At 42.9% G+C, this 25643-nt stretch overlaps 1 protein-coding gene and 1 long non-coding RNA gene across 3 annotated transcripts in view; both read left to right on the plus strand.

Moving 5' to 3' along the window:
- Positions 1-25643, plus strand: part of ADAMTS18 (ADAM metallopeptidase with thrombospondin type 1 motif 18) — a 357590-nt gene that overhangs the window by 224854 nt on the left and 107093 nt on the right. Inside the window, exons 7-8 of one of the 2 annotated variants that reach the window (XM_039888839.1) lie at positions 9235-9322; positions 12179-12495. In XM_039888839.1, the coding sequence (XP_039744773.1) occupies positions 9235-9322; positions 12179-12495 (405 nt within the window). The remainder of the gene's footprint in view (positions 1-9234; positions 9323-12178; positions 12496-25643) is intronic. The other variant, XM_039888840.1, reaches the window with a different exon arrangement.
- LOC120622998 (uncharacterized) lies at positions 1545-4814 on the plus strand. Its single transcript, XR_005658619.1, has 2 exons — positions 1545-3945; positions 4446-4814. It is a non-coding gene; the product is annotated as an uncharacterized LOC120622998 (long non-coding RNA).

Genomic DNA, 25643 nt, shown 5'->3' on the forward strand with positions numbered 1-25643 from the left:
GCCTCCCATTGTCTGTACTCCCCAGGATAACACAGTCCGTATCTTGGGGATAAAGAGCGTCTACTTGCTCTCTTGCCCCTACTGTAGTGGGCAGAGGGATGAAGCTGGGGTGGGGGTGGGGAGGAGGGCAGACAGAAAATGAGGCTACCCCTTATCAAGTCTAGCGTTTAACCTGGCGATCACGATAATCCCTTTTCCTGGTCCCTACGTCCCCGTGAGACAGTACTATTATTAGCGCCATCTTGTAGATGGGGAAACTGAGGGCAGGAGACTAAGTTCACCCAGTTCAAGTCAAAGTCCTGTCTGTATGACTCTACTGCAGCACTTCTGAAAAGTTCATGTGCAGACCGTCACCTGTGGTCTTGATCTGATGCAGGTTCTGGTTCCAGCAGGTGCGGGGCAGGTCCTGGGACTCTGCATGTCTAATGAGCTTCCAGGGGATGTGGATGCTGGTGGTCTGGGGACTGCACTCGAGTATGCAGACTCTCAGATTGCATCTGGCTGCATGTTAGAGTCACCTGAAGCCAGGGGTCTTTAAAAAGATATTCCCAATTCTGACCCATCAACTCAGAATCTCAGAGGGTGGGACTTGGCCATTGCGCACTCAGGTTGAGAATATCTGCTGAGGTGGGGAATTGCTTGGCCATAATGGTCAGGGTAAGCCTCAAGAAACTCGGAATTATTTAAGCACAAAAATACATGGTTTTGTTAGGAAGGGAAGGAGGAAAGACCTCTCTGTGCATGAGAGGGTGTGGGAGGGAATGGAAATGAGGTCAAGCTGGGGAATGAGAGAAAGAGTGAAAACAAACAAAAACAGCTGGAGCTCGTTCTCAGGCAGGTGTGGAACCTGTTGGGTTGTGGAATTTGTTCCTTACAGGAGGTCGTAGTAACAAGGTTCCACAGTCGGGCTGGCTGAGGAGGTGACATAAAGTGCCTGTCTCAGCAGTCCGGATCAGTTTCCTTCTGGGCAATGATTTTTGATTCAGTGATTTTCCAAGTTTTTGTCTGGTAGCCCTGTTCTTGGCACTGAGAACAAAGGTGACAATGGTGCACTCTCTGCTCTAGGCAGCTGTTGTGGGAACAAGAGGAAGCGCGCTTAACCCAGGCAGGTCGATCGGGTGTCTGTCCTGGATGCAACGTCCCTAGTCTTAAAGGGCGACAAATGCTGAGGACCTGAATTAAGGCAGTCAAGATGAGGATGGGAAAGACTGTTCCAGAGGCATTTTTACAGTAGATTTGGTGACTAATTGACCCTCTTTGCCTCCCTTCACCTCCTACATGCCGGGGATGCTCCCAAACTTTCTATTTGGGATTCTGGGCAGATGGAGAGTAGTGGATGGTTTATACTTGGTTTGTGCCTTCTTGAGTTTAAGGTGCCTCTGTTGTATCCTATTTAAAAATGTCCTGTTGGTGGTTGGAAATAAGGGTCTAGAATTTGGGATAGAGACTTGGGCCGGAATAGCAGATCTGGGAGTCATCAGCAAATCAGATAGGATCTGAATGCGCAAGAATGGAGACTATTTTACAAGACTATTTTACAAGAAAAGGTAAGGGACAAGGATGGAAGTCTAGAGAGCACAAATGTTTAAGGGACATAAAAAGGGTAGAGAAATAATTGCTAAGTAAAGATTAAACAAGAGAAAGAAAAAAAAAAAAAAACCCAGGACAAAGTAATGACCTAGAAGCTGAGGAGGTGAGAGGGTTTTGAGAACGAGGCAGTGATCATTAGCTTCAAATGCTGCAACTATTTAAAGAAGATAAACATTGCCAAACGCTGTCTCATAAACATTTTAAATGATTTTTTCTGAGTGAAAGGAGTAGGGTCTATATCTTTTTATTTCTTTGGATTTATTGTAAATAGCGTTATTGTTCTTTCATGATTATGAAATTATTCTTTAGAGTCTGGCCTTGGTGGGCACAGTTTCAGGGAATTTCAGTGAGTGACTAAGGACATAATGCATTCACCCGTCCTTGCACAGCCCCGCCTTTTGAGATGGTGTGACTACATGAAAAAGGTGCCGAATAAAGAGCGGCAAGTGATGAAACTGGTAATTTAGAAATAGTAACGCAGTGCACAGCAGTAGGTGGGGTGAATCTTTGCTCTTAACAGCTGCCCAATCTAAGATAAGACCTAAGGGGAGGTTGCGACACAAGCCACACACTATGGATAGCTGTGCCCTCTCTGGGCACGAGCTAAAATGAAATACAGTTGGTCTTAGGCTTCTAAATCTTGTCCTCAAAAGATGTCATTAGCCCAAAGCAGGTACTCTTGCCTAATTCGCATAGCTTCCAACTTTTGAACACTCTCATGTGCCTGTACAGAAAGGAGCACCATTTCCTAATGCACACACAGGCACTTCAGAAGCTGCAGCCCTCGCATCACATGGGAAGTATCAATGTCCAGCCTGGAGTTTGGGTGAAAGAACATGCAAAAGGCATCCATCTCTAAGCAAGAGTTCACAGCCTCAGGAAGTGGAATGGCTGCAGGAATAAGGTTCACAGGAAGTTCTTAAAAGGGGAAAACAGTTACCATTATTGAGCACCAATGGTTCTGGGTTCTGCATCAGACCTTTTATATATGTCGCTTCATTCAGTCCTCATGGAAATAAAAAAAATGTGAAGGATTATTCTCCCTGTGTGAGAGCAGAGCACATTAAAACTTTGTGTTCAAGGTCACATAGAACGAAGTACTAGGATTACTTCATTGAAAGTGATAGAAACTCAATCCAGACCAATTTAAGGGGAAAGGAGAGTTGGAGAGAGGTGTCTTGCCTTAAATGGTAGTGATTTCGAGGATTAAAGAAGGTACACGAATCATGGCTTCAGACTGGAATCTGTGTATTTTCCTCTTTCTTTTCTACTTCTCTATGTATTTCCTTTTTGCAGATCGTGAAGATGGCTGCTGACAAATTCAGGCTTTACATACAGTGTGACAACCTCAACAGAAAGATGGGTTCATTCTTCCAAATTGTGCAGATCCACACCAGTGGATCCACACTTGAGTCCAGATCCCACCTCTTGGACCAATAATTTTTGCCAAAAAGAAAGTGTTATCATATATTTGAGCAAGTCTTTATCACAGGTTAAACCAGAAAAATGGGAGATGGAAACATTTAGAAGGCAAATTATCCTCTCTTACCTCAAAATCTAATCAATAATAATAATAAAAAATACTTACCACTCATCACTATAGCAAAGATTCAATCCCAGGCCTATCCTTTATTCTATTATACTGTGCTTTCTCCATGAACGAGAAGTGAGTCAAACGTATCCCAGAAGCTTTATATCCTACTGATGAGGACATAGTTCTGGCATTCAAGTGGAGGTGTAAGTTCCGTGGGCCACAATTACTGGTTTGTAATAGATTTAGTTACGTCAAAAATGCCCAGATGTTGGTTAAAAGACGGGTGTCTGGGCCTCATCCCAGACCCACTTAATTGGAACATTCATAGGGATGCCCGAGAATGTTATTTTGGCGATCCCCCAGGTGATTTTGATTAGCAGTAGCAGTAGTCGATCCCAGCCTTGACTAGCTCAGGTGTTAGAAATGCGAATTAGGGGGTCACTGGGGCAAGGGTCTAAGCCTGCACATGATGAGATCATGACAGTGGAGAATGAGAGAAGACTTCATGTGAACCAAATCATTCTCCTCCCTTAAGCAGCCTGATATTTTCCAGAGCTTTTACAGGGTCTATATTTCTACTGTTCTACTGTGCAGAGAGCTCAGATCTTGTCCTGGAGTTTATTTTTGGAAATAAGTAGTCTCGTTCTAATACTGCCTCTGGCTTCGAGCAAACAAACTACGCTTAACAGTACGGCTTGGGAAAAGACTAAGAAGAGAACAGGGAGGCAACATGTATAGCCGGAGCGTCGGCAGAGGGAAGCCGAGGTGTGTAGAGGAAGCCTCATCCTATAGATGTCAGAAGAGAAAGCTTCCTCATGCAGGTAAGTCAGATAGGTACAGTCTGTAAGAGGAAGAAATCCATGTCAGCGTCCTAAGAAAGTGCAAAGAAAGCCTGAATATAATGTGAGGCGTTGATAATTCCTAAGTTATGTTTGGCGACAATCTATTTCCAAAGCTAGTTGTTAAGCTATGAGGTTCAGCTTCCCATATAGTCACTGACAAATAGAAAACAAGTTGTTGCATGTCACTTGTTTGAATTTTGCTCTATTTAGTGTGTTAAAGCAAATGGCTTATTTTTCCAGATGGTTATCTCTAAAAAAAGATAGAAACAGTTTGGACCTGCTGCTCTCTCCTCTTCTACCTCTTTCCCCTGTTCCCACTGTTTTTGAGGACTGTGTGGCTAGAAGGCAGCCCTTCCTTCTCACGGCTTCACGGACATTAATGCATTTCTATTCATTCATTCATTCATTCATTCATTCATTCATTTTACTGTGTTGTAACGTTAAGCCTTATTTTCTGTTTCTGTTTTACTCTGTGCTAGGTTTGTTTGCATGGCTTTGGATGTCTTTCTCTTTGGACATGAAAATACTTCCTAAGGGAAACTGTCAAGAATCTGTCAAAAACCTGATCGAACTATTCAGTGCAGCTCTAAAACGCCAGTGGAAGGACAGCGTCCCTCTGCTCTCTATATGGAAAGGAGAGGAGAAAACAAGGGTTGGTTATGGGGCGGAAAGTCAGCTGTGATGGGAGAGGGGCTCAGTGTTTCTTACTTCCCATGGGAAGGGACACTTGTCATGGAGCAGAGACCAAGGGAAAGGGAGTAAAATAACAGGGATGGCCATTTGTTTCTTGCTCTGGCCGGGAGGAGGTACGTGACTTAAGGCATATTATTTAAAAAAAAAAAAAAAAAGTTAAGCTTATGTTAGTTTAAAAAGAAGAAAAACCAATGCCTCAGACTTTATCATTGATTTTAGAGGGATAAAAGGGGAAATGTTTTTTAGTAGTTAAGAGTGAAACTGTGATCTCTCCATCGCAAAATTTCCCACCATTTCCTCCCTCCCTTCTTCCGTCCTTCCTACCTACTCACAAATGTTTACTGAATGCCTGCAGTATGCCAGGTTCTGGGCTATGTTTGACAGAATACAGCAAAACAGGATTTTTTCCTTCTTTTTCTCTTTCCCCATTGGTTTATGCAAATAGACTGACTGACTGTGCCCCTCCCCCCAATTCATATGTTGAAATTTGTAATCCCTGATGTGATGGTATTTAGGGCTGAGTCCTCATGAATGGGATTAGTGCCCTGATAAAAGAGACCTCCAGAGCTCCCTTGCCCCTTCTGCCCTGTGAGGACACAGTGACAAGAATGCTGTCTATGAACCAGGAAGTGTGCTCTCCCCAGACAGTGTACCTGCTGGAGCCTTGATCTTCAACTTTCCAGCCTCCAGAACTGTGAGAAATCAATTTCTGTTTATGCGCCACCCAGTCTGTGGTATTCTGTTACAGCAGCCCGAACAGACGGAGACAGATTACTGTGAACTTCAGATATTCTTTGTAGTGTCTTAGATTTATAGTTTTAAAATCAGCTAAGTTTTGTGTTCCTAAGTCACTTCGAAGCGGGTGCTACTTTGCAATTCATAACTGAAAGGCTGGACCATTCGCTCATGACTCTCTGTCACCATCTAAAGACAATTTATACATATTGCAGGGCTAGTTCCTGGAATATCGAAGGGATGAAATCATTCCAGAAGTTATGGCTTTGCAGTGTTTGTATAGCAGCTCTATAGAAGAAATTCGACCTGGTTGTCTGCAAGTGAGTGGAAGGGGAAGTTTTGATCTTTAGATCTACTAGTATACGAGGAATGGGTCTTGGTTTCTGTACCACATCATGGAGGGCTGGAATGTACAGAGTGCAAAGGTTAACTGGAATATGGGGGGAGAGCTGCAAAATCAGTGAGGGATGGGACACTTAAATTATTAGATTCCAGAGGAGGTTTCAGTCCCTCCAAGGGTGAGTACTTAACAAATATTTGATCAGTTGAATGAGAAGCTGTGAGGCTCCAGTTCGATGGAGAAAATACCACAGAATAAAATTGGGATCCACAATATTCATCCAGGTTCTCGCTGGAGTGATTTTGCTCCCCGGGGAACATCTGGCCATGTCACAGCATTTTGTCACAATTGTGGGGGTGCTCCTGGCATCTAGTAGGGAGAGGCCAGAGATGCTGTTAAACATTCTACAATGCACAGGACAGCTCCCACCATAAAGAATGATCCAGCCCCAAATGTCAATGGTGCTGAGGTTGAGAAATGCCAGTCTAGCACACAGCAGAGCTATGGGTGGGTCTCCAAGACTCTAGACCTGACCATGCTGGCCTCTAGTACTGGCCTCAAAAGAGGGAGACCCAAGGGGTATGATTTTATGCGTGCGTATCTCAGTGGAGAGATGCAAATAAAGGACATTGTTATTTTCAGTGGAGTATGAACAAACCATTTACCCTTCCAGTTTCCTTTAGTGTTTATCTGGCGATATAATTCACAGTGCTGTCCATCCCAGTCTCCTTTTATATCCAGTCTGTTGCATGGGGACATGACATCAAGCACTATTTTTTTTTATTTCGTTTTGTTTTTTAATGCATGTCCTTAATGTCTAGTTTCCTTTTGTGTCCAGTTCTTTACTAAAATCACCAAGCACTGAAGTCATATGTGTCAGAATCACCCAGAGGTGCTTGCTACAAGTGCATATTTGGGGCCTACACCGAATCTACTGAAATCAAAATATCCATGGTTCATGGTTCATGACTCAGGAATCTGCATTTTAAACCAGCAGCACAGGTGATTTTTATGCACATTGAAGTTTGATGTAGGATGTATGAAGCAACAGAAATACAAGGCATCCTCTCACTTTTAAAGCCCATTTATAAAGTTCAGAAAAACATATTCACTTAATCTTTGGGATGTCTTTTTGATATATTACATTTATTTCTATTTTATGGATTATAAAATAGAGGCCACAAGAGCTTAAACAGATTACTTGGGGGGAAACCAAGTGTTTTGTTTAGCCTGGAATTTCTCTTGTGAGGCTATTACAAAAAGTTTTGCCCTGGGCAGAAGCTATGCCACTTTCTCTGTGTCTCCAGCCTGGGTTTACTTTTTTCATTGCTGTATCCAGAGAAACAGACTATGCATGTTGAGCTGTCACTTGTTCTAAGCCGTGCATGGACATCATCTTAACCTCGGTACTCTGAGGACTGGAGCAGGGTACATGCCCACTCCACTGGTCCAAGGTACCGTCATTGCTCACCAGGATTCTACAACAGCTTCTCTATCTGTTCCCCGCTGCATTAGCACCTCCAATCCATATTCACGTATGATCCACATCATTTTTATTGGAGACAGGTTGCCTCCTACTCTCATACTATCTCGCTCTCTTACACACACACACACACACACACACACACACACACGCACACACACACACACACCCCCCCCCCTCTGATTCCTACATGCTTCATCCCAGCCTACAAGGTCCTGTTGACCTGGCCATCTGCTGTTTCTGTCCTTCCTCTGGCATGTAACTTTTCTGTCATGACAAGCACTTTTCCTATTTCAAGATCTTCTCTCTTTGGTTTTATTTGAAATGTCAGCTTCTGAGAGACATCTTACATACACATTCTTATTCTCCCCCCTCCAACTAAATTAAATTCTGCTTTTATTCTTTCTAATTTAGGAGCCTATGCTTTCCCCTTAGAGTGTTTGTCATCGTTTGGGTTCTTGTTGAGTTTCCGATGAGAGTCTTTCCCACTGGCCTGTGAGGATATATTTTGTTCATCACTGCAAACAGGAGGGATCAAATAAATGTACTGAGTAAATGAATTGGCCCCCAGAAAATGGGATGTATCTTCATGGCGAGGGCAGCCCTGTTTGTTACAGCTAATTTCTGACGATTGGTATGTCTTGGGACAGTTCATTCTGAAGGGGATGGAAGCTTGGTCACTTGGAGGAGAGAATGATCCAGAAGAGGTGAGGCTACTGCCGGCTGAGTGTTTTCTTTTTCTGTTCTTTTTAATTAAATTTATTGGGATAACATTGGTTAATACATTATATAAATTTCAGGTGTGCAACTTTACAATATGCCATCTGTCTACCCTAGTGTGTGCTCACCTCTTGTGTAGTCTCTTTCCTTCATGCGGCAAGCAGTGAGTGACAAGGCTCACGGTTCCAGCCCTCCAGTCTGCCCCAGATTTGCGAGGTATGAGATGATATATGGGTGGCTAGGCTATCTTGAACCCATTTGAGCCCGTTTCTTCATTTTTATCAAGGGATTAATCATTCCCGCTTTTGCAAGGAGAGGTAGGGCCTGAGGTAAATGAGATAAAGCAGGGGACAACACCTGGCTCTTGGGAGTTGTTGAGAACACTCAATACCTTGGCTGTCTCGCCGGCCAGAAGACTTGTAAAAGTCTGCACAGGCAGCAAAGAAGTCGCGCCACTTACCTGAGCCTCCCCCTCTTCTCAGCTCATCCCTTCGTGCGCTTAAATTACGTTTTCTAAGCCTGACCCAGGGCGCTCCGCTCCCTCTCGGTGGTGGGTCCCTCCCTCCCTCTCATGCTCACCCAAGCTCCCCTCCCCCTTCGCCCCCTCCCTGGGAGCGGGAGCCGGGAATCCCACGCCCTTGCACCAGCCCGGGGGCTCGGACGGGCCCAGGAGCCGCTGGTCGCCAATCACCGTGCGGTGGAGAGGCGGGCGCTCGGCTCCGGCGCGCTGGGGGAGCCAGCTGGCGCTGCTTTCCCCGGGAGCCTCAGACTCTCGCACAGACCCAGACAGACGCACAGACTGGCGGGCAAGCGCGCGGGCAGGCACCGACAGAGTTCCCCGGCCGTTTGCGCTCGGAGGCGCGCGCCAGCCCCGGCCCGGGGAGCCCCCCGTTCCCCGCGGGGAGCCGCAGGCGGCAGCTCCGCAGCCGGCGCCGGCATAAGGGAGGGCGCGCAGGCGGCCGGAGGCGGGGAGGCCCCGGCGCGCCCGGCGGGTGATGTGAGCGGCGGCGGCGGCGGCTCCCACCTGGCTCCGCACCTGGAGCACCGCGCTCCGGGGCGGCGGGGAGAATGCGCGCCGCCCGCAGCCTCCGCGCCCGCACCTGACCATGGAGTGCGCTCTCCTGCTCGCGTGCGCCCTCCCCGCCGCCGGCTCCGGCCCGCCGTGGGCTCCGGCAGGACTGGGGCGCGTGGCCAAGGCAGGTGCCCACCGAGGGATTCGCCGAGAGCGGGTGGCAGGGGACACCAGGTGCAAGCCCTGCCGCGTCTCTCATGCTTGTTGTCACCTTTTCTCTTGCAGGCGCTCCAGCTGTGCTGCCTCTGCTGTGCGTCGGTCGCCGCAGCCTTAGCCAGTGACAGCAGCGGCGGTGGCGGCGGATTAAACGATGGTTCGTATTTACCCTCCACCCTCAGAAAGACTTGTCCAGGCACTTTGTCCCGTCCTTCCTTCCCTCCTCCCCCCGCCCAAAAGAGAAAGGCAGAAAGCTCCCCCCCAACCTTGCCCCCAATGTGGCAGGTGTGTGTGCGTCTTGGATGGAAATGGTTCCTGTTTAGAGAGGGGGAGCTGTGGCAAGAACGCTGAACTTATCAAAAAAAAAAATCAATATCCCAAGCTTCAAGTGACAAATGAAAAACAATACTTTCCCTTGTTCACAGATGGCTTGTTTAAAAAAAAAAAAATTGTACCACAGTGAGAAATTCGGAAGGGGGCATTGACTAAGACGGTCTGTCCAAAGACACTTTCCTTGTTTCCTTCCTCACCTGGGAAGCGTCAGGAACTAATTCGTGGCTGGGGATGAAAGAATATGAGCCATTTCCTTCTCCCATCTTTCCCCCTCACTCTGCTCTCCACTTCCTTTCCTTGTCTTCCTTTCCTTCTCTTTCTATTTCTCTTATGTGTTCTGGATTCTCAAAGACCACTGTTAGAGAGGAAAGCAGGTAGCTTGAGGTCTCTGGGGTCTTTATCTCTTCTGAGGTCCCCTTGCTGAAAAGCTCCACAATCCCCTTCAGTCTGTCATTTATTAACTTATTGATGGCGCCCAGAAGGAAATCCTTGTTTCCATTGTTCCTACTTGCTACAGGAGAACCGCTGATCCCTCATCCAAGGTGTCTCGCAAGACCTTGATGTCCAACCAGATTCTCTAATTTTTAGCCTTCCAGGGTTATCTTTTTCCTGTCAGGGGACAAAGGGTCATATTGGGGAAGTGGGTAATGGCAGAGCCTGGAGAAGGCTGTGCCAGGGGGAAGGGGGTGAGTGAGGGGACAGGAGAGAGTCAGGAATCAGCTCTTGAGAAATTCACCTTTTGTCCAACCAGGAAGGCCGGCTGCAGTTTCCAAAACAACCTCCCATTGTTCGGTCAGGGTCAAATGGCTGCATGCAGGTCCCCTCTGTTCCACCACCTGTAAGGACCTCATCTTTAGTCAGCCCGTGAAATGATTGGTCATATCATTTTCTACAGGGGCCTCTGATCACCTCTTGCCATCAAGAACTGAATATTGCCATCAGCCAGCTTATTCTTTCCTTGGAAACAAACTAGTAGCAGGTGTCTGGGGTGGGTGGGGGGGCTTTGCCAGCTGATTCCATTCAAGGCTGGCTGGAAGGTTCCTGCATGGCCTTCTAGCTAAGAGCAGGCAGTTTCATACGGTTCTGGACAAGGAGGTAAGAAACAACTATTGTAGAGATGCTGCCTGGAACATGCGTCAGCGATGGTTTTCACAGTTTTTTGGTTAAGGGAGGAGGTGGGTTGTTTTTACTAAGAAAAAGCTGCATTTAATCAAGAGCCACAGACCTGTAAAGCAACATAATAGAGATTCTTAAAATAAGAGAAACAGTGTACACCTCAGTTTTTGTTTTTTTTTAAAGTTAAGGAAGAAAAACTTTTCCAATGAATTTTGAATATGCATGTCCATTCGATAGTTCTAGTTAAAGGAGACGAGATAGGGGAGGCAGGACATAAACAATGTTGTAAGAACAAGAGTTGCTCAAGCAGTAAGAGTCACAAACGATCATACAGAAGAAATATGAAAATTGTCATATTCAGATTGTTTTTGCAAACATAGGCCCAATTAGAATACTACTTATTGATGACACCTGCTAGCTATAGGGCTTTTTTTTTTTTTTTTTGGTCTGTGTGTGGTGGGGGTTGTTGACTATTTGGGGAATAGGGAAATTCTGCTTTCTTTTCCTCTTATAACTAAGAACCCAAGTGACCCAAACATGGCTGTTATTTGGAATCTTTCTAAAAACTTTCCGAATTAGTTTCCCATTCTGTGCCTAGAAAGTGGAAATGCAGAGCGTTTTTTAATGCGCAGAGGACATATTCCAAATCATTTTGTGGAATGATGCTTTTCAGTTTCAATGTTTTGTGATAGAAAACAGTGGGCTGGCTTCATTTTTGTCAAACAGCAAATTGTTTTTAGCTCCTCCTCCTCTAGAACAAGCAGCAATTAGTGCTGCTCTAGGGAGCAGTGGTGAAGGTATTTTTAAACATGCCTTTCCAGGTGTCCCTGATCTGACAACATGTCTGAGCAATTTTAAACATCAGACTATATAGGAAAATTTCTGACAATGTCGAGGCATTTTTATGCATCCACTATATTTTGTGCTTACAATTACATGGGATTGTCCCCGTGAAAGCCTGTAGTAAAATGTTGAGCACTACAAGTTCTGGACTTTTATTGTCATGTGTAATTAATTGGAAATATGAAACTATGAAATATGAAAATATGTGGTTACTTGTTAATTATCTGAGGTATTATTTCAAGTTACTCATCACTGTGAGTTATTTGAAATTTAAATTCTACCCCTTCCCAAATGTTCCCGATGCAGTATAACACAAAGATAATAACCTTTAAAAAAAAAAAAAATCACTTTTGTGGTTTTATATTTATTTCATCTCCAAAAAAAAAAATCAATTTTTATGTATAGCTGGCTCTTTGGGTAATATAAAAAGTTCCTCTGTCTCTCCCCAGACCATGAGAGTTGTGGCATTTTCCTCAAACGTTGTCGACATTTATCAAGATTGAGCTTGACTTTTAGTTTTTACAGGAATTACTGTGGCTAATTGTAAAGACCACAGGGTTCTCCTCTTCGTGAGCTGCTCTGAATTATATTTAATCGAGGGGCATGGCAATAGAACAAAGATGATCTTCGAGCTGTGCACTGCTCTTTGCCAGCCTGTTGGGAAGTGACTGTTTGGCGTTGTGGGCTCTGGGTGCTGACAGCTAAACCTTTCCCCTTGCAGATTACGTCTTTGTCACACCGGTAGAAGTGGACTCGGGCGGGTCATATATTTCACACGACATTTTGCACAACGGCAGGAAAAAGCGATCGGCGCTGAGTGCCAGCAGCTCCCTGCATTACCGATTTTCAGCATTTGGACAGGAACTACATTTAGAACTTAAGCCCTCGGCGATTTTGAGCAGTCACTTTATTGTCCAGGTACTTGGAAAAGATGGTGCTTCAGAGACTCGGGGACCCACGGTGCAGCGATGTTTCTATCAGGGATTTATCAGAAATGACAGCTCCTCCTCTGTCGCTGTGTCTACGTGTGCCGGCTTGGTAAGTACCTCACCCTCTGAGTCAGTTCCCTCTTTCGTGTGTGTGTTGTATAACTTCGAATGAACAGATGTCTGCAATATTAAATGCTCTTTCAGCCAACACGACACATTCACACTGTCAGCTTTGATACTTATAATATTCTCAATTGAATTAATCTAATCTGCTCCCAGAAAAAGAAAATATAATAGAACTCCAATTACCATTTAGAACATTCTTTTGATGTTTAATGGTCTGGGCCTCTTCATTCTCCATGTTTGAGACGATCCCCAAGGAAATTAATTTGATGGATGCCATTCGTTTTGTAAAGTCTTGAGAGACCAGGCATTATATAAATCTAACAAGCTGCATGCCTCTATGTTGCTTTGAAATGGGAAAACTGTATTTCAGTGCAAAATTGCAGTCGGCAGCCCTGTTAAGCTCAACCTTCACTGTAGAAGGGAGGCCTTTTGCCTTTGAACTAATCTGTCCTGCGTTGTGCTGCTCATGTAAGGACGTTCTTTTAGAGTGTGATATGTTCAAGGCTGGTAGAGTTAAGTGTGCCATTCAGAGAAGAGGAACATTTGGAAACATTTGGGACGTGTTATTTCCCCTATGTGCAGTCCTCATCTGTTGAGCATCAGGCCAAGAATATTGGTATAAAACAGAGATCCCCAACCTTTTTGGCACCAGGGACCAGTGCTCCTATGAGAATCTAATGCCTGATGATCTGAAGTGGAGCTGAGGTGGTGATGCTAGTGCTGGGGAGCCGCTGCAAATACAGATGAAGCTTTGCTCACTTGCCTGCTGCTCACTACCTGCTGTGTGCAGCCGGGTCCCTAACAGGCTACTGGACTGGTACCTGTCCAAGGCCCGGGGCGTTGGGACCTCTGGTGTAAAAGATACTTGTCTCAGAATTCTTTCAAATAGATGAGGCAGTAAATGGTGTTTGGGTTGATTTCATTCTGCATTGCAGTTGAGAATTGTCTTAAACTGACAGGAGAGAGAGACAGGGAGAGAGACAGAGAGAGACAGAGAGAGAGAGAGAGAGTGAGAGAGAGAGAGAAGGAGAGAGAGAGTATTAATATGTATATGTGTGTGTGTGTGTGTGTGTGTGTGTGTGTGTGTATACATGATGGTCATACTCTGGGATGACTAGAAGAAGGAAAACATGAGATAGCCCATTGAGTATGTGGTTAGTAATGTACGTGGTATATCATGACACATAGCAAGAGAGGGTGGCTTGGATGACCAAGAACGAGCCCATGTTCCTGGCTAGTTGAAACTTTAACTTTTTTTTTTTTTCATATTGTGTGTTGAAATTTAGCTAAAATCTTTTAGTACCACAAGAGTCACAGTATTTGGGATAGTATTTAAAGTACAAAGGGAAGCAAAGATTTAATGATTCCCAACTAAGCTTGATCCATTTAAATGATCTTTGTGGTTCACTGATGACCTGTAAATTGTAACATATGTGTACACGCACGAACATGAATACATCTGGGTTTTGTTGTCATGAGTCTCCTGCTCTGTTGAGGGGCATCCTCTCATATTTCCCTCTCTTCTGTCTATTCCAGTATCCTGATGTCTTCAGAAGGAATTTAGGCACCCCACCATAGTTGCTTAAACTATCCCCATCCTACATGACACAGTGTTTAAGAGCAGTCTTCCCAGGGTCCTTCTCACACCAGCAGATACTAATAGGACCTTGGACAAGTTACTAATCTCCGTATCTTAGTTTCTTCATCTCTAAAATGGGACTAATGAGTGTTTACATGATAGGGCTGTGGGGACCAAGCGACTTCTCACATGCTACAGGCATTCCTAGAAGGGCATAATTGCTCCATGCACGTACTAGTTCCAGCAAAACTTAGTCTCCTCGTGTTTAGCGCTCTCAGGATTTCACTCTGTGAGCGATAGGAAATCTGATGGTCTCATGTTCATAAACATCATGTTATTTCTCCTAAGGAGATTTCCTTCTGAACAGGGAGCAAGTGATTACTTAACACATAATAACACAACAAGTTAACCCTTTTCCCATTTAGAAAAATAAAAGTGCAGCTCGCTGCCATCATTCATGGAACATCACGCTTAGGAATGCTACGTTTTCTAGGATTTGACATTTTCAGCGATCGAACTAAAAACAGAATGCTATAAATAGAATGGTGTCATTTGTTTCCAAAGACTATCAATATTCTAGAGCAATGCAAAAATAATAAAAGTGAGATATTTCATGGCAGACTTTGGGGCTAAATTTTGGATTGTAATCCACGAGTTATCTCAGGGTAAACACTGCAGATGCAAGGCAAACAGGGAAAGGATTAATTTGTGATGGATGTGAAAGAGTAATTAACAATCACATCTGTCTGTGTATAAGGCCAACTTAAATTGGAATCATGAAACTTAGATTCTGTCCCGCTGTTCAAACCAGCTACATACACTTAATTAACTTTATTTCTCTAGACTCCAGTTTCCTCTCCTGAACCATGTAAAATGATTTCTAAGACCACTACCATCTATATGCATCTGATTAATTATCCAGTTTGTTGGCCCTAGCAGAGCCCACTTGTTATGGGGTAAGGAGAGCGTCAAGCTTATTTCATTTCATTGTCTACCTCCCCATGACCCTGTTAAACACATGTACCTATACTCTATTGAAAAATAAATAATAAAGACAGAGACACAACTGAGAAACCGAGACACTGCTCTGTGTTAATTTTTGTAGCATTGAGTTGAAATATAATATATACACAAAAAAGTACAAAATGTATATACAGAAAAATGCAAAAAGCAGAGTATGGCCTAATGAATTTTCACACAGTTCACACTCATCTAACCATCAACCAGATCAAGCAGGACATCACCAGTGCCCAAGAAGACCCCTCTGTGTCACCTTCTTTGTCACTACCCATCAGAGGTTACCATGATCCTAACTTCCAACATAGCTTAATTTTGCCTATTTTAATATTTTACATAAGTAGAATCACATAGTATCCATCCGTATGAATATTCTACATGCTTTCCATTTCATTGTTGATGGACATCTAATTGTTTCCAGTTTGGGGCTGTTAATGAGAGTACTGCTGAATGTTCTTGTATGTGCCTTTTGGTGAACTTATGGCCACATCCTGTCGGAAACATAAGAATGAAGTTGCTGGGTCACAGGATATGGAAACAGCAGCGTATGAGAGTTCCAGTTGCTCCACATCCTCACCAACACTTGATATTGTCTGTTGTTTCCATTTGAGCCACTCTGATTGATGAGGATGAAGCAGTACCAAATTATGGGTTTAGTTTTTATTGTCCTGATGGTTTTTGAAGTTGAGTACCATTTCTTTTGTCTATCAGCCATTGGTATACCCTCTTTTGTGATCTATATCATATATGGACAAGAAATAGTATGAATGTTTTTAGCCTTAATCGTCGTGGTTTTCTCTTTGTGAGTAGAAATAGGAATTCTGAGAAAAAACACCTTGTCAACTTTAACAGCATTGTTATTATGGCTTTGAATCTCCAACAATGCATTGATCTGCTCATGAAACACGATCAACTAGTAGTGGTGAGCATTGAGATCATGTGTAGCTCTCCATTGAGGGGATACTTCACTAGAGACACAGAGATAGATATGGAAGGAAATAATTACATTGAGAGGAAAAATTTCTTCATCCTTTCTGCAAACTGGAACCCATAGGCATTGCCCAGCTTCTTTGGCCAAACAAGGCCAAATTAATACTTTCTACAGTTAATTAGCAACTACTGTAGTGGATTCAGAATAGTGAATGATTCAGTACTTCAGCAGAGGGATGAGCCTCTAACATGCTTGTTGGAGAGACTCATCAGAGTTCACATGCTAGAAGAGATGAGCATCTCTTATTAATACAAAAGCTGACAAGATGGATGAGTCTAAGAAATGAAACTTCTTCCACTGAAGTCTCTACACCAGTTTTTCTCCAAGAGGGCTGGGCGACTGGCATCAGAATACATTTAGAGGTTAGAGCTATCTCCTAGTGTGCATTCGGCGTGTAATAGGAAAATAACATCATCTTTAGATAACAATACCAATAGGAAAGCTACTAAGCGTTATCTTGACTTCTAGGGAAACGTTAGGAGAGAGAATGGTTGGAAGGGTTATAATAGTGAAATATATGTGTACATATATGTATACCTCAGCTAGGATTTCTCTGGCATGGAATCTCCCTCAATAGTTCAGAATTAAGCTGCATTTAAAATATTTTCTTAAAATACACCCTCCCAAAACTAAAAGGTCTTACTTTATTTGGGAGTTGAGTAGGCAGTCATTTACTTGGAATAATTCATAAAACAGGAGTTCTGAACTTCTCTGAGTCCTACCTACCTGTATGTCTGGGGTGATAATTTTTAAAATTTTGAATGCCTTTATAAAGGAGCAAGCCCTCTTTAGCTCACCACTGCTCCCTATACCTGGCTGTCTTGTACTCTATGAAGGTATTTGGGTTTGCCGCCTTTTGTCCCAGAATCTCAGGGTTGCAGATTAATCTAACCTAGTCTGCTGGGTACTTCCTTTCTACCATATCCATCCTCTCCTTGGCTCCCACAGTGATGAGAAGCTTATTACATCCAGGAAGCTCATGCATTGTTGAGAGACTCTTCACCTTGGCGTTGAGGACAACCTACCTTCTTATGACTTTTGTCTGTATTTCTTCATTTTGTTTTCTGGGATGATAGAACAAATCTGTATCTTCTTACATACCGAGAGATCTAAAAGACCTTTCTGCCCAGAAATGTTCCACCTTAGTGTTCCTTTTTATTAGGATAATGATTTTCAGAGTGTGATCAGATAAATTCGCTTCACTTGAGGGATTGAAAATTTGAATTTCTTTTTCCCACAACAGAAGGTCAGGGAAGCTGGGCCCAGGAATGTACATTTTTAATTCCCCAAATGATCTGAATGTATGCTAACATTAGAAAACCGTTGGATGTAGACATTGGACATACAGGAAAATTGTTTTAATTTGATTTGCTGTTGGTTTGACAGATTGATCCCATTTCTGAAACCTAGTGGGAGTGTATTTTGAGAAGTGACTGGAAAGACAAATTGAATGATCATTCTTTCATTCAACAGCTATCGATGAGCTTCTGTTATTTCAGCCACTGTTCAGAACACAGTGAGTAAAGCTGCAAATAAGAAAGAAGCTGTACTCCAGTTCACAGACTTTCATTCTAAGGGAGAAATAGAGCAGTAATTTTAGAACGAGAAATTGCTGTTTTATTTTGAACCAAGCTATGACTCTAAGAGGTGAAGGGGTCTGGAGTATGGTTTTAGAAGGTGGGAGGCAGCATGATCAAATTAGTGCCAAATGCCACCTCTTGGAGCTTTGCCATGCACATTTGTATGTTAATTATTCAGAAATGTCCAACATTAAAATGTTTGTTTAACTCTGTTTAAATCTAGAGTTTCCCTAATTTATTTGGTCATGAAGACTTTTTTTCAAGGAGTATCTCTTCACAGATTGGTAGTGACGAGAAAATCACCAAAGCAATGATTCCCAAAAGAGATACTATAATATAATGTATTGATTTCTAACTGCTAAGAGATACTTCAGGAATAAAAAGATTTCATGATCATATAAGTGGTTTCATGGCCTTTTATTTCCACGAAGTTAGAGAATCGTTAGGTTTAAATGCCATCAGGCAAATGTGTTTCCTGCAATACTTTTCACATCTTTTGATATGTCAGTGTGCATTGTGAAGCTCCAACAGGTAAAATTCTGATGCTGATTTGACTGCTTCCTCCCTTTTTAAGCTATACTTCCGACAACAACTTGTCTGAGATTCTGTGGTTTACCAGAAAACAACAGTTCCTAGGTTTTAGGTTATTATTTGCACCTTTTTAGAACCTAATAAATTTCCATTTGGGGAAAATGCACCCCTTTCTTAAGAAACTCTTAACACCAAGCAGCATCCACAATGTGAAGATCAAGGGAAAAGACATGCAAAAACTGTCACCCATATTGCATTTCCTTCTGAATCTGTAATGCCACAGCGAGGGCCCGGCTGGCGAGCGGGGTAGACTGCTCTGTGGTTCCTCTCGGCTTCTTCTGTCCAGTTTCTGGTTAGGATCCAGCCTCAGCACGGCCTCGGGCACAGTGGAATTTGTGCCATGGTCAAGACTGCCACGGGACCCCTCCAGCCTTGATTCCCGATGTACCCAGTCCAATTTTGTCACTTCCTTTCTCTTTTCTTTTTCCCCAACAATTAAACCTTAAGTGGCGTTTCTCCTCCATGGCTGGCTGCCCTAACGTCCTCATTGTATCTCTCTTAGTGGTGGCCTTTTTAGACTCTGGCTGTAGGGACCTATTCTCTGGAGAGCCTGGGTCCCTGGGAGGAACTTTGGAAGTAGTTAGGTTTCAATAGGCGGCATGGGCGCTTTGATCTCCCCTTTTCAGAAGTATTTTATGACTCAGAAGCCCCAGCCATTGAGTCGTCTGTTGCCGGTCACTGCCTGCCCAGCAGTCTTTAGAAAGCTGATTTCCATTCAGAAAAGGGCTGAAGTTAAATGACCTTAGTCCAGAGGCAGAAAGAAACCAGGCTCCGGCATTTCGTGGGGCCTCGTTAGCTAGCAGGGGTTTTGCTGGATAACCTATTCTGCTTTGGAACTTTTCAGTCACTTGAGAGGATCATGTGAAATTGAGGATTAGACTGGATTGTATTTTCAAGTTTTTTGATACAGACTGACTCAAATCAGAGATGTTTTCTTAGGTTGGTACTTGATTCAGCAAAGGTAAAAAGATTTTTTTTTTGCCTCTTTCCTGTATGCCCACTTTTGACATGATTTATGAAGATAATCATTTGCCCATAGCAACACTTTAGCAAAATGCCAGTCCATCTCTTTTTTAAAAAAAATTGACCCAAGGCTGAATCGAGGGGTGCTCACATCGGAGGGAGAAAGGCTACTCCTTTCCCCCGTGTTCTCTGCCCGTTTGCGACAGCCACTGAAGCATCAGACTCCCCAAGCCTTTATCTCCAGACCTCAGTTCGCTCACCTGTAAAGCGGCAGTTGTAACTGTCTCATGGGGTTGTAATGCTTTACGATGAGTGCTTAGCCTGGGACGCACGTGATGATTCTTGACTTTGGACGACGAGAGGGTCTGAGAAAGAAAGGGCAGTTGAAGCTGCATCTTGGAATCCCTTCCAGCCTGTTGGACCAGGAGAAAGAGCCCCTGGGTATTGGCCATCATCCCGATGAGAACATTTGGGGATTTAGTGGGCCAAAATAACCACTACTTTATCAACTCTGAAGAAATGGGAGAAAGATAAAGAATCAAAGAGGAAGTATCAACAAATAGGCAAAGATGTGGGTCAATGAATGTGTGATAAAGCAGTGACTTTGAAGGCAGACTCCGAAGTCTCGGCTCTGGCCGTTATTAACTGCATGACCCAGGTCAAACTATTTACCCTGTCTGGGCTTAATTTCTTTATTGGTAAGATGAGGATAATGGCAGTACCTCCCCTATGGGGTTTATGGATTTTTAATTGAAAGAAAAATACTCTACGTACAATGCTTAAAACAGTGCCTGGCACATGGTAATAATGTTGGTAGTGGTAATGGTAGAGTAATATTGCCATTATTTTAGACCTACCTCCATAAAGGAGTTTTCAAAATTGGCTAATGTCAAACCTCTCTACCACCCACAGGCAGGGGACATTTCAACCTAGACAATAATAATAGTTTACGAGCACTTATTGAGCTATTAAAATTGTAGCCGTAGAGAGAAGAGTCAGTTAAGACACAGCCGTTGGCCTTTACAATATTTACTTCACCAGTTGGCATATGGGTTTTCAAGGTCTAAAGTAGCATTTTTTTTTTTTTCCTCCATGCACTTCAGAAAAGACCTGGGCACTTTGGCAAAAACTAAAAACCAACATATATTTAGGCCCCACCCCTGAAAATTCAGTAGTAGGTCCTGGGTAGAGCCTGAGTATCATTTGAATAAAGAAAACCTCTACTGGTGGTTCTAAAGGGCACTGATGACTGTGAATCAGTGCCCTAAAGGCGTCTACAAAGGACCTTCTCAGGGGAAACGGAAGACTATGGGAACCTCTTCTGGAAAATTGCTTTCACTTTGTGGAATGCATCACACCATGTAAGTGCGGCTCTCGATGCTCTGACTAGCATTATTAGGATATATGCCAAGGGAAGCAGGCAGGGGTGGCTGGTATGAATCAAAATGTAGAGATTGCTCTTATTTATATATTTTAGGACTCTACATTTGCAAGTAAAACAACTCCATCTTCAACTAGGTTAAGCATTAAAAAATATATATATATTTTTTTGCCTCTGGAGTAATATTTCTAATTCATCCCTTTATCCCTTCCTCCCTCCCACCCTCCCTGTACTAGGATGGCTAGCTTTCAGCAAGGTTGGATCCAAAGTACCCATTAATATCATCATTGTTCTCTTTTTTTTCAGTCTCTCAGCAATTTTGTCCTTGCTAGTCTTCCTTCTGCACACAGGACATTGTGAGCCCCAGAGATCATTCAAACATTTCCTCTAGTGCCTGGTATCTCATGAGGCTTACTCAGCAATAACTCTTCCTAGCCCGTATCACACATGGGAACAAATGCAGTGTGGCCCTCCGGAAGCCTCAGAGGGCCACACTGCATTCATCTGTGTGTCTGAGCAAGGCTACATTGTATTTTAATTTATGTATTGAGAGGTGAATTAATGCACAAGTGGAAGGCTGAGTGATGCACAGAAAGTTAAGAGCTCCTCAGTTATCCATCAGTTTGAAGCCCTTTTTGAAACTCGAGTTTATTGTTTCTGTTGTGTGCGTGTGCACATACGTGTGCACTTAAAATGTATAAAATTGTATCAGTACTTCTCCTGAAGTGTTTTGTTTTTGTAGGGAAGGGCAAGTGCTTAAAAATAATGTATACCGTGGAGTTCCTTCCTTATCACTGCATATACATCTACCTTAGTTTTTTAACTGCAGCATTTTTAATCATTCTCTTCTGACTAACATGTTTATCGTTTTTTGCTGTTGCTGAACAGAACACACATATATATGGGTCTTCTTAGTTGCATACAATTCTATATGAGAGACAGAAGGGGAGAGAAGGAGAAGGGTCCTCCTTTGTAAAAAGCTGAAGTGCCAAACACATGTGGGACATTAGCTATGGCCAGAGATTTATTTGCCGATATTGACATTAGCCACCCAATTTCGCTGTCGCTGTCACTTTGGTTGTATGATGTGCAACGTCACTGAGAGCTCCTTTCACCTTTGTTTTCCATGAGCCTAAGACTGAGTCACTTAGAAAGATAGTTCTGTCCCATGAAGCATATGTGTTGGTTCAATTACATGGTGTCCCACCATCGGCAATATACAATTTTAAGAGAAAATCATACTGAAGTCCAACTACAGATAGGCCCAAAGACAATAGGGCTTTCATAAACAAAACTATTTGCCTGGGCTCCCTACATATTTCTGCCCACAAACCCAGGAGTTCTTCCTCAGTTACATCAAGTTATTCCCATGAAAGCCCGTTCCCACGGTTTTTCTATCCAATTACAGGGCAGAGTATGCTTAAATACCGTAATACAAGTCTGGCAAGAGTGGTCTGTCTGGACAGCATGCTCACCTCTCCTGAAGGGCTGCCTTTGATGTATCTCAGGATTTCATTTTCAGCTGAATTCTTTTGATTGCTTATTCATGCTTCTGAGCTTTAGAATATTTTATCTGCCCTTATTACCACTACGAGTCAAGGGGGCACGCTTTCTTAGATAAATTATATAGTACACATCACTAATTTACTAGATGTCAGCTGTGTGCACAGCCCTTCTTTGAGAGAAGGCAACTTGAAAGGGATTGAGATAAGCTAGTAAAAGGAGATTATCTCTCCAATGATTTACTGAGTTCTACAACAGAGTGCTTGTTAGTGTCTGTGGGTTCATTCTGTGATTTTACAGTTCCTCATCTCTCTCTCATATTTTACTTTGCCATTTCCAGAAGGCAAGCAGCTACCCATTAATTTCTCTGTGGATAAATAAAGAACACAATTTTTTCGTTCCACCTTAATTACTGAGTTTAGGACGGTTTTATGCAGCACAGAGATGTGGCAGAAAGAAAATATTAGTTAAATGCATTCTCACGCTTTAAAAATACGAATGCGTTTTCCTGCATCTTAGTTGTATTTCAAGCTTTTTCAGTCCTTGTTTTCCAGTAAAATGCATTGAAGTCGGATGAATTCCACTCTTTCAAAAGCAAATACTAATTTCTTTTTAATATACATATTTAACACTGTCACTTATAATTAAATAATTTCTAGTTCAGTGATTCTTAACATACAGAGCTTTAAAAAACACGGATGGCTGGATTGCACCCCAGACCAGTGAAAGCACACAGTGTCTGAGGGTGGTGCCTGGGCATCTGTTATTTTTTAAAAGGCTCCCCAGTGTTTCTAATGAACAGTCAAGACTGAGAAGCCCTCACTCATCTAGATAAATGTCAGGGGCTTTAGAGATGAGATCACTTTAGAAACGCAATACTTTCAGAAGGCAGAGTGGTGTGTTAGAATGCCCATCTCTTTCACTTACTAGTTATGTGATCTTGGGAAAGCTTTCTTCTTGAAGACATTTTATTTTGAAATGATTTTAGACTCACAAGAAGTTGCAAAGATAATACAGAGTTCTCATGTACCCTTCACCCATCTTTGGGGCATTATCAAATTATCTGCGAATCTAGTTTCCTCGTCTATAAAGTAGAAATGAAAAGAAAACTTTAAAGAGCTGCTATGAGAATTAAATGATGCGACTGTGTGCACATCGTGGTAGGTAGAATTCCAAGTTGGCCCCAAGCTTCTGGCCCCTGGTGGACACACACATCTCAATGATTCAGTCAGCCACTAGTTTAAGTACTGCTGCGAAGGGATTTTGCAGATGAAATCAAGCTTCAAGTCAGTAGACCTTAAGAGGGAGATTTTCTAGGTAGGACTGACCTAATCATATAGAATCAGGAGAAGTCAGAGAGCTTCAGAGCTAGAGAGATTTGACGTGTGACAACCTTCATTTCTGGCTTCAGAGCTCCAGGGGACCACGTGGCAAAGTGTGCAGGTGGCCTCTAGGAGCTGAGAGTAGCCTTTAGCTGACAGCCAGCAAGGAAATGGGGCCTCATCCCTGCCACTGGAAGGAACTGAATTCTGCCAGCAACCTGAATGAACTTGAGAGTGGATTCTTTCCCAGAGCTTCCAGAAAGGAATGCAGCCTGGCTGACACCCTGATTTTAGCCTTGGGAAACCCTAAGCAGAGAACCCGGTCACACTGTGCCCAGACTTCTGACTTAGAAGAACTGTGAGCTAATAAATGGGTGTTATTTTTAAGCTAAATCTGTGGTTACACAGCAGTAAGAAAACGAATACAGAAAATTTCTACAGTGCTTTCTCTGCAGCAGGAATGAACACATAGTGAGTCCCTTCTCTTTCTGGAATTATGGTTCTCTTAAATCATCCCTCAGCTACTCATGCTTCCTCAGGGGAAGGTGGGACAGTGAGTCGAAGGAGAAGCAGCAAGTGCTCTTAGATAGTTACAATTTAAAATTGCTTAGGAAATTGTTATCTTTAGCACAGGGCTTCTCAACAGGGCACTATGGATGGATTCTTATGGGGGACTGTACTATGTATTGCACGATTCTTAGCAGCATCCCAGCCTCTACCCACTAGATGCCAGTGTCAACTAAAAATATTTCCAGATGCGGCTAAGTGTCCCCTGGTGGCATAATTGTCCGCAGTTGAGAACTATGGATATAGCATAATCACAAACTGATCTCTTTAATGCAATGAATGCATTTATGTAAGTTTACTTTTCTCGGCGCATACTTGCTGTTGATTTTAGTGTCATTAACAATAATGATTTCAGATACTTCACCTTTTGAGGAATCCAGCTGGGGAAACTGAGTATGAGTGGTGCCTGGGGGCTGGAAGTGAATTGGGTGCAGGAGAACCATCTGCAAATATATTAAAAGATGTATATTTGCTTTTGAATTTCACAGCATGTCAATCCAGACTGCTGAAAATAACTGGATCTCTGAAGACACAGGGTTGTATTTATAATAAAATTTACTCTTGCATTTTTATGAAGGGAGGGAGGCTAACCAAATGGATGCAGATTAGAAATGTGGATTCTATTTTTGGATTTTCAGCTGAACTTAGATAAGTTAGATGTGTCCCGTGTGTTCTCTTGACCTATAGGAAGTGTGGGCAGTGGGCAGTTCTGGGAATGAAATTGAGAATGGTCTTTGTGTTCTGTGAATGTGTGCTCAAGCCTGAGAACCTTACAAAGGTATTAGATTTTTCTATCGACTGCATGTAGATGGGCAGTTTATACATTTAGTAAACATATAAATTCTTCACTGTACTTGAAGAGACAAGGAGCACTATTTTAACTGAAATGCAAGATAAGAAAACTTATTCTCTCTTATACTTAGACTCACCAGCTGCTGATCATTTAACTTATCTCTGTCATCCCTGCCTTGAATACACCCATCATCTAAGAGTGAGCAGTACACTGGTATCTAAATAATTTACAACATCCTTTAAATTACTCAACCTCTTTATAAATATACCAGGTAAGCAAAGTCAAAGTCACTTTGGGTCTTACATTCCCAGCTATCAGCAATTGCTTGACATTTCTTCCTTTCCCCTTATTCCTTCCTCTTTCTTACTCACCCACCCATTCATTCACCCATACATTTACCCCTCCTTCTAACCCCAAACATATACTCCTTGTTTACTATGTGCCTTAGAACTGTGATAGACTATGGAAATATAAAAATGATAATATGTTTCCTAAATTCTAGGATTTTCCAGTGTGAGGATAGGAAGTATAATAGTGACAGGAATACAAACACCCAAGGACAGTGCAACAAAATGAATATTATTGTTATGTTTAAAGCACCACGAGAGTACAACTAAGGGAGTGATGAGACTAATTTTTAACATGGGCAAGCACTTCAAATGATCGCATCCGCCCGTGAAGATCTTTAAATACCAGGTGATCTTACACAAATGTCGGTGTAAATGTTATTGCTCATAGGTCAATTCAAAATATACCTGATTCTGACCACTTATCACTTCCACTGCCACCACTGTGATCTAAGCCACTCTCATCTGTCACCTGGATTCCTGCAGCAGCTTCCTTT

Source organism: Pteropus medius, unplaced genomic scaffold, assembly GCF_902729225.1.
Source record: "Pteropus medius unplaced genomic scaffold, Ma_sr-lr_union100, whole genome shotgun sequence".
NCBI classification, from domain to species: domain Eukaryota; kingdom Metazoa; phylum Chordata; class Mammalia; order Chiroptera; family Pteropodidae; genus Pteropus; species Pteropus medius.